Raw genomic sequence first — 10268 nt, 5'->3', positions numbered from 1 at the left:
ATTTTTCTAAGTTTCAATTTTTTTATTTGATTATGAGATTAATTTTGAGTTAAAATTTCCCACCCATCTCCAAATATATATTTAGGTGGTGTTTGGTTCAAGGATTTTCCATTGTTTCGCAACAAAGTGATTCCCACATATCCAATTGTCTATGTTTGGTTCATTGATTTCTTCAATTTTACTCATCAAAGTGAGTTGCCTAGCTATCATGTTTTGCATGTAAAAAGCAACAAAATGATGGTTCCAGAAAATATTATTGAAGGTGGTATTTGTTTTTAAAAATTGGATAAGTGAAAAGTGATACAAATGGGTGACACAATTACTCCACATATGAAAAGGATAATTGGTCCTATAGGGTTATTTTTAAAAGGCTAATTTTGTAATTTCAATAAATTTTTCCATCAATATTTTATCTTCAATCAAATACACATTCAGGAATTTCACTCAAATTTTTCTAGTAAAATTTTGTTCAACCAAACAACTCTTTTAAAATTTTTCTATCTAACTCATTTTTCCTACAGATCCCTAGTAATTACATTTTTCTAGTAAAAAAAATTTCACCTGAACTAAACACCCGGTAAAAATCAAATTCTTAGCAATTGAGCTACACTCAGTATCCATTGGATTTTGTACCAGCATTCTTAAATTTATGTTGGATGGATATTCCATTAACTGTTTCGAATTAATAAACATTTATTAAAATGTAGATTATTCTAAAATAATACAGGATAATACTTTTCTTATTTAATACGAGAAGTTTTTTTTTCTTATAGTAACAAAAAATATGAAATTCACAGATTTAAAAAATAAAAATAAATTATAGCACATCTTTTAATGTTTATATGAGATGAGATAATTAAATTACCTCCTACAGTCGAGAAAACTAATAGAATAGATTTAATATATGATCGAGCTTAAGCCCCAAATAGTTAAACAGAGGGTGAAAGTTGGTTTGGTTGGAAGGTCCACAAAGGGACACACTGTTTCCTTACACAAAACCCCATTCTCTTCCATTTCTCACTCCCAAGCTCTCATCTCTCTCATCTTCTTCTCTTTCTCTCAAATCCAAAACCGTTTGCTTCAGAAATGGGAAAGGCGTCAAAGTGGTTTCGAGGACTCCTTGGTATGAGAAAAGCAGAGAGTAGCTCAGCTGGGAAGCCACCCAAAGAGAAACGACGATGGACCTTCGGGAAATCATACAAAGAAAAAGACAACAACAACATCATCATCAACAACAACAACAACCATGATGTTGTTGCTAACACTGTCCACCGCCACGTCACCTTATCAGAACACGTGGACAACAAGCACGCCATCGCGGTCGCTGCCGCCACTGCTGCGGTTGCGGAGGCGGCTGTGGCTGCTGCTCAAGCGGCTGCCGCCGTCGTCAGATTAACAAGCAGCAGCGGCAGGTGCGCGGAGGCCGCCGGAGGCCTCAGGATTCGCGAAGAATGGGCAGCCGTTAAGATCCAAGCCGCTTTTCGAGGCTGTTTGGTTAGTATCCGTTATTTATTAATTTCATTCCTCACTCCTCCTTCTTCTTCTTTTGATTACTTCTATGTCTGTGTCTGTGTCTGTGTGAAAGCTTGAATGGTTTTACGTGCACGCATTATCCTTTTCTTTTCTTTTTTCTAGAATACAATTTTTTCTGGTATCCTGAAAGAGTTTTATGATTTATCTACAAAATGTGTAAATTGTTGTATTTACTTTTCTCATTTAAATGTATCTGAATCTGTCTCTGAAATTGATTTTTGATAAAAATAAATAAATTGGGTCTTCACTCTTCAGTTCAGTAGTAGCGTATAATGTACATCTCATAGGGATGTGAGCGATTATGAGCGGAAAACATGACTGAATGAGAAAGAAATAGAAAATTGAATTGTTGTTAAGTGGTGTCTGTGAATCTGTAATCTAAGCGTAGTTTTTTTTTTTTTTTTTTCATCATAACTGTAAGGACCCTGCTAACTAGTCTTCCCGTTAAAAATAAAATAAAATGTAAAGTGTAAAAAATAAAATAAAATATTTAATACACAGTAAGGGTATTTAGTATATGATGAATTTAATTTTTTATTTATTTAATACTATAGTGTAGCTGGTTACTCTTACCATTATTTTTTAGTAGTCAACGCTGGGTACTCTTGTTCAATATTTGATTTCCCACACCGGTATTCAATAAAAAATTCCATACCCTTTTTGGTATAATAATGACATTTGGCTTTTTGCCTTTTGGTCTTGTGGGGACAGATACGAGTGTAAAAGGAATTTGCTACTCTAGAGTGAGGATGGCTTTAATGATTTTTCCGAGACTAATAAAAAGATGGTGTAGTGTCTTAGGCTTAATGTGGAGCCTGCCTAGGCTATCTTTTAGTTGACTATGGAATTAATAATAACACTAATGTTGGAGATTCAGACGTATACTTTAGTTTATTTATGGTTTAGTCCTGTTCAAAATGTGTTCTCTTTTTATGGGGTAGCTGGTGTTGTGTTTTTGTCTTCTCTTATATTTTGATAAAGGAGTTTGTGAAGGAAGGGCGGGTAAGAATATTATTTATTTATCTGATTTGAATATGATTTATTAGGAAGAGAGTGCAGTGGCTTATCAATCATTGCTTCAATTCATTACCTGCTATAACTTTGATTTTAACCTTGTTGCAGTCAAGATATTAGTTCTACTCATTTACTTTATAATATCGAATTTATTAGGCAAGGAGAGCACTACGAGCATTAAAAGGGTTGGTGAAGCTACAAGCATTGGTGAGAGGTCACATTGCGAGGAAGCGTACAGCAGAGATGCTGAAAAGAATGCAAGCACTCTTACGAACACAGGCACGAGTCTGTGCAGGACGTACCTTGCAGAACTCATATTCAAGTGCAAAGTCATCTACGTGCCACCTCCATGTAACTATTAGTAAATTGCTTCTTCCATTAAGTCTTCCTCTCCTTTTCATGTAGTGTTTGTTGTGTCTTTAAAATGGATAAATCTGACTTTGTCAATCGAAATGCTGATGCACCAATTCATAGGTTGATATGAGCAATCACGTAGACTAATAGTTGAAATAAAATCCAACATAATTTGGTTTGCAACTGTAGAGATTAACTCATTCTCTAGTTAACCAATAATGTATCTATCACATGGTTGAACATCTTTTAAATTTGTCGATTAAAATGCTGATTCTGCAAATTTATATTGCTCTTGGTATGATCATATAGTTTTCCAAATGAACATTTGTGCAGGGTCCAGCAACACCAGACAAATTTGAAAGCCCTATCAGATCTAAGAGTTTGAAATATGAGCACTCACCTATACTCAAGGTATTTTCTTTGCCATCTCTTACCCAGCAAGGGTAAATGTGATGCATTATGTCTACTTATGGAATGATTTATATCATTGCAGAGAAATGGCTCCAAATCCTGTCTCCTGATAAATGGCAATCAAGAGAAACATGGGAATAGGCCAGCGAGTCAGGTAGATGAACAATCATGGAATCAAGGAAGATCATTGATGAGAACCTGTAGCACGAATGATGAAAAAAGTGATAGGATTCTTGAAATTGATTCTGGAAAACCCCACTTCACATCTAGACGTAGAAACCTCTTTCACTCCACCAGTCATGCTTTAGGTTCTGATCATCTTAGTAAGAGTTTGACCACTTCAAAAGAGTCAACATCTCTTCAATCTGGTCAAAGTCCATCTTGTGAAGTTCAGTCTTATAGCCAAGTAAAAATCAACGAGGTTGAGGAGAGTCCATTCTGCACTGCAGAAAATAGTCCCCAATTTTTATCTGCCACCTCTAAAGATGATGGCTACAAAAGAAGTCCTTTTACTCCTACCAGAAGTGATGGCTCAAGAAACTACCTTCGTGGTTATTCTGACTACCCAAGTTACATGGCATATACTGAGTCTTCAAAAGCAAAGGTTAGATCTCTGAGTGCCCCAAAACAAAGGCCTCTATATGAGAGGTCCACCTCATCTAATAGGTACTCACTCAATGGATTTGGTGAGTCAAGATTGGCTACACAGAAGACATCAGCATTGCATGCAAGCTTCACCAGCAAAGCCTATCCAGGTTCTGGTCGTTTGGACAAGCTTGGTATGCCTGTGGGGTATAGATACTGACGTTTATGTTTCTGTTAAAAGGGTTTGTATCTTTAATTTCAGTGTCTTTAACATCTTATCTTGCTAATCAGTTGCAATTTGGGCTTTAAGACTTCACCCTCCATTGCAAGTTTACTGGTGTGTCAGCATTAGAATTAATGTAAAAACCCACGAAGGTATCTTGTTACTTGGATGGACTGTTTACAAGGAATTTGCATCATAGCCTTAAAGCCTAACGCTTGTGTTTGTTGGTTACATTGTTCGTTTTGTATATGGATAATGAAAAAACCCAAAAGAAAGACAATACAAAAACCAAACGAGAAGAATCCCTTCTCAAAAAGAGTCTCACCCATATATAGCAAGAAAATAATCAGAGTAAAATTTCCTTTTGTGGATTGCATCCATCGAATACTCCAATTCTACTGTCGTTGCAGAGATCTCCTGGACTAGGAGAGAACAAAGGTAACAAATAATTTTACATGTTATTCTCACATATATTAGGGAAGGATGATTTCATTTAATTCTCATGTATCTCTTAGGGTGATTTCAGTAGTGACACGGTGAGATAAATATTTAATTTTTTTGCTATTAAATCAATCCAAGTGGCTTCAAGTAATTACATTTTAAAAGTTGTGATTACAATCATAAAAAATTATAAATAACTTAATAAAAATTAAAAATGATTTGACTTGAGTTAGAAAATTGTGTATTTAAAATTAATAATAATAATAATAATAATAATAATAATAATTAACAAAAAATAATTGAATTGATTTAACTATTAGATTTTATGGTTAGAATACATTGAAGATAAATTGAATTAATTCAATACTAATAATGTACTTTATTACCCTTACTTAAAATAAATTAAATAATTTATTGATAAAAGCAAAAATTTCAATTCAACACTTAAATTAAAATTAAATCAAATTCAAGAAAATTTGAATTGACATATGTTGTATACAATTAAAATAAAATAATTTTTTTTATATATTTCAAAAAAAAAATTATTCATTCATTGAATTAATTTGCGAAGAATTTGACTCTAAATATACTCGAAAGTGTCATGAAATGTTGGATTTGTGGTTGAGTTTAAACCAATTCTTAATAACAATATTAAGATTTTGATTAGTTAAAATAAAGTAATTAATTCGAAGGACTAATTAGAGATTTAGTCGTAATATTATATTAAATAATATAATGTATGAACGTGCTAAGGAAATCTTTATAATTTTTTAGCAAATAAGACGATATTGATAAATTTTATTACGAAATAATTAATAAGAAATGTTTTTAAATCTACTCTTACTTCACAATCGAGAACATCAAGGTGTCGTGGTGTAGTTGGTTATCACGTCAGTCTAACACACTGAAGGTCTCCGGTTCGAACCCGGGCGACGCCACTTGTTAATTTTTTTTTTTTTAGTTACTCTTTTATACGGATTTAGAATTTGTTTGAAACCCATTAAGCTATACACTGTACTAGTGTACTACTTGTAAGTAAGCCATTAACAAAAATTGCTTATAGACGAAAAAATGAGACCTGCTGTGCGATGTATCACTCCAGTGCATAGAAGCCTTACGTTGAAGAGTGTGAAATAAAAACCACGAAAGGGCAAATAGATTCCCCAAAGAAAAAAAATGAAAGTTAGTATTAAATCTTTGGTAAGGGGGATTTGATTGACTACTGATTATAGTTAATAAAAGTTTAAGTGTTTTATGTTTGTTATGTTACATAATTTTACTACACAGAACAAAGAAGAGAAAGTGAAATGATGAAAGAGATTATTTTTGATGTGTGTATGAAAGTGGAGTTATGTTATATAACATAATAAATATAAAACCCAAAGTTTAAACATTTATTATAAAACTATCATTCAATAAATGCTTGACAAATCATATTATATACCATACCCGTTAGGATACCATTGCAACTCCCTGAAGTTGAGAGTAAATTGGTATTTACAGAATGGTAGAGAGACAGAAGTGCTACGGACACACCAAAGAGATGCAAAAGATTCAGCTAAAACTTATTCTTGGTTAATGTTTTCTTTCATCGTGTTCTCAATTGAGTCAATTATAACTTGGTGATCGTAGACGAACGATGGTGAATAAATACAAGTTAACTAGGGACTGTGCAATGAAAATGAGTTTTTTGTTTTTTAAGGTTTGATCTCGTGAGCTTGGTGCTTATTCTTCATAGGAGTAGTTTATGGGGTTTCATGGGTGAAGGAGTGGTTTTCTATTCCGTCGACGCGTTGTCATGGGAGAAGAGGCAAAGGCACAGAATTCAGTGGCAGCACATGATGGTCATTGGATTTTGTAGCACGCTTTGGCTAGCCTACACTTTTTTTGTGGTCAGAATATATAGAACCAGAATGCTCAACATAAACTTTTAGCTGACAACTTATTTGGCTTTTTGACATTAGTAGGTTGATTTTGATAAGGTTTTACCGGAATAATTTCTTGATCAAAATTATTACTTATATAATGCATAACGACGTGGTATCATGAGAATCACGTTAAGACGTGACACTTTAGCAACCGCGTCCTTTGCATTTGTTTCTGACGACTGAAACGTGATACCCTGACAATCACGTCCTATTCCCAAGACTACTGGAACGTGATACCTTGGCAATCACGTCCTATTCCCAAGACGCGGTACACTCTCAGCCGCGTGTCAGTGCGTCTCATCCCAAAAAGAATTCAACAGGAAGCAGTAGTGTATAAGTCGCGTTCCAGGTTACAAGTCAAGTCAGAGTCAAACATATATATATATTTCACCTAAAATTTAGACATATTGATATATTCACGGTAAAAGAGTTCCAAAAATCCAATAAAAGCAACAAGTTATTCACTTACACACTCACTCATACGAAAGCCCTTTGGGTTTGAAGTATGAATTTTGCATAGATTCTACTTTTTTTGTTTACCATAATATAAATCATTAAAAAAAACTCTCACTCATCACGTTAAAATTTTGGATTAAATTGTTTCTTTCACATATTGGAAATCGGGAAAGCAGACCAAACACAAAACAGGGGTATAAGATTGGGTACTATTTGATTTATTGGATTTTATGAACTCTTTTACAATGAATATATCAATATGCCTACATTTTAGGTGAAACATATATATGTGCTTGACTCCGACTTGACTTGTAACTTGGAACGCGACATATACACTACCGCTTTCTATTGAATTTTTTTTGGGATGGGACGCACTGACACGCGGCTGAGAGTGTACCGCGTCTTGGGAATAGGACGTGATACCCAGGGTATCACGTTCCAGTAGTCTTGGGAATAGGACATGATTGACAGGGTATCACGTTCCAGTCGTCAGGAACAAATGCAAAGAACGCGGTTGCTAAAGTGCCACGTCCTAACGTGATTCCCATGGTACCGCGTCGTTATGCATTATATAGGTAATACTTTTGATCAAGAAATTATTCCGGTAAAACCTTATAAAAATCAACCTACTACGGTCAAAAAGCCAACTTATTTCTATATGAAATTTAAATAGAACTGAACATGCATTGCATTCGGTCTTTTGACCTTAGTAGTGTCATATTCATAATGTTTCATCGGAATAATTTTTTGGTCAAATATATTACCTATATAATGCATAACGACGCAGTACTTTGAAAAATGATTTAAGATACGATACACATGCAACCGCGTTCTGTGCAGTTGTTCAGAGCAATCACATCATTGAAACATGATACTCTCTCAACCGCGTCCATTGCAAAATTAATTACAAAGGACGCGGTACTGCACCAACCGCGTACTTGTTGAAGAAAGAGGATGTTTTAATTGAAATGAAAATCCTCTAAATATATCAGTTATACAACATTTAGAAAATATATCACTCTACGTGTTCTTTACTTAGAAAGTGAGAGAGTATACGAATGTTTTAATTAAAATTAATTACAATATGTTTAAATGATTTTTGTTGATAGTCGTAAAACCAGACTATCAACAGGAAAATAAAACTAAAATGAGTAATTAAGTCTCTAAATACAACCACCGACATTTTTCCATTATAATACACATATATATATATATATATATTATTTAAAATTAGCATATTTTATTTGGAGTAAAGTCTATTTTGAGTCTCTAACAAAAAATATGGTCCTCACTTTCATGCCTTAAAAAAAAAATCAACTTTTGATCCCTCTATAATTCCAGTTCTTTAAAAATGTAGTCTTTCAGAAATTCAATGAAAATTTAATTTAGTCCATAAAAAAAGGCTAATATGATTTTGTATCGTAAGGGATGAAAGTGGAGACCGTATTTTTTTGTTACAGACCCAAAAGTAACTTTACTCTTTAATTTAATATTTATATTTAAAAAAATGAGTAAAGTCCTTTTTGGATTCCTAACTCTCACTCTCTAATCATGATATTTATTGTATAACTATTTTTTTTATCATAAAATATAATAATTTGGATTAAAATAATATTTTAATATATTTATCTGCATCTTATTATTTTATTTTATTTTAGTGAACTTTTATCAGCATGCAGATAAATATATTAACCGAATCTCCAAAATAAAAGTTTACCTGCATCATATATTATTAACCGAAGCATGCAGATCGTAAGATGTCGGTGGTTGTATTTAGAGACTTAATTACTCATTTCAGTTTTATTTTTCCGTTGATAGTCTGGTTTTATGACTATCAACAAATATCATTTAAGGGTTTTATTAGTGTTATGTTACATGATTTAAATATTGTTTCCAACACACACACAAAAATGGAGAGAGAAAGTGAAATGATGAAAGAGAAAGAAAAACATGTGGACCCCACCTCTTTAATATGTGTGTAGGAAAGTGATGTTATATCATATTACATGATAAACATAAAATCCATCATTTAGTTGTAATTAATTTTAATTAAAACATTCGTATACTCTCACTTTCTAAGTAAAGAACTCGCAAGAGTGATATATTTTCTAAATGTTGTATAACTGATATATTTAGAGGCTTGTCATTTCAATTACATCCTCTTTCTTCAAGAAGTACGCGGTTGGTGCAGTACCGCGTCCTTTGTAATTAATTTTGCAATGGACGCGGTTGAGAGAGTATCACGTTTCAATGATGTGATTAAATGCACAAGACGTGGTTGCACGTGTATCATGTCTTAAATCGTTCCTCGCGTGCTGCGTCATTATGCATTATATAAGTAATATATTTGACCAAGAAATTATTCCGGTCAAACATTATGAATATGACACTACTAAGGTCAAAAGGCCATTGCATTCCCATTTTTACGGTTATAATTTGTAACACAGTTTACTTATTAGCATCTATTTATTTATACCAAAATTATAGTTTTTTTTTTCTTAAAAATATTCCAATCGATTCATTGCTTCGCAACTAATCCAATTCGGGGCGGGTCCAGGATTAAGGTTTTAAACCCCTCCCAAATGTGGTACTGGGGAGATTCAAATACATGCTCTCATCTCCACCTGTTTAGCTCTCATGCGCCAACTGAGCTACCACCATGCTCTCACCCCCACCTGCTTAGCTCTCATGCACCAACTGAACTACCATTTGATAAATTATAGTTTTTTTGGTCTGCGAAATGATAAATTTTTACGTTCTTTCCTATTAATTTTAAGGCATATGAAATGTTCATTAATTCCTTTTAAAAGCTTGATAATTAGACTTTCCACATCAGTTAGTTATGTCATTTCAGCGAACATCACTCGTAGCTCAAAGCTGCTTATATTTGAAGAATAGACCGTAACGTTCTTTTTTTACTTATTTGAATAAATGATAAGTTAAAAGAACAAAATAATAAATATATTTTTTTCATGTTTTTCTATTATGTTAAAGGAAAATCATACTCTCATGTTGAGATTGATCTCTCATACACTCACATAGAAAAATATGCCAACCCAAGTGTGGTGGCTCAGTTGGTAGCATGGGACTGAATGATGGGAGAGGACCTCGGTTCGATATGATTAGTCCCATAGACGACTCAAAGAGTCGAACCCGTGGAGATACCGGGGGTTCTGATTCGCCTCAAAGAGGTAATTATGATCAGTTTTCCAAAAAAAAATTAAAAAAATATGCCTCTTTTTTTTGTTCTCTTTTTTAAAAATTGATGAATTTCACTTTATTTGTCTCAAAATAAAAAAACTTCTCTCCTAATACATGATAGA

General features: G+C 33.3%; 1 protein-coding gene and 1 non-coding gene across 2 annotated transcripts; both read left to right on the top strand.

Moving 5' to 3' along the window:
• Positions 1–1086: 1086 nt before the first annotated feature.
• Positions 1087–4117, top strand: LOC133307683 (protein IQ-DOMAIN 22-like). The gene is made up of 4 exons (XM_061508237.1): positions 1087–1494; positions 2704–2898; positions 3235–3312; positions 3395–4117. Exons 1-4 carry the CDS (start codon positions 1087–1089, stop codon positions 4115–4117), a joined length of 1404 nt encoding a protein of 467 aa, XP_061364221.1.
• A 1308-nt stretch (positions 4118–5425) lies between these two features.
• On the top strand, positions 5426–5499 carry TRNAV-AAC (transfer RNA valine (anticodon AAC)). The gene has a single exon. It is a non-coding gene; the product is annotated as a tRNA-Val (tRNA).
• Positions 5500–10268: the final 4769 nt, after the last annotated feature.

This window comes from Gastrolobium bilobum, unplaced genomic scaffold (genome assembly GCF_033153095.1).
Source record: "Gastrolobium bilobum isolate Gb01-03AN ecotype WA unplaced genomic scaffold, APGP_CSIRO_Gbil_v1 utg3850, whole genome shotgun sequence".
In the NCBI taxonomy this organism is placed as follows: domain Eukaryota; kingdom Viridiplantae; phylum Streptophyta; class Magnoliopsida; order Fabales; family Fabaceae; genus Gastrolobium; species Gastrolobium bilobum.
The sequence above is the reverse complement of the archived record's forward strand: the minus strand, read 5'-3'. Positions and strand labels throughout refer to the sequence as shown.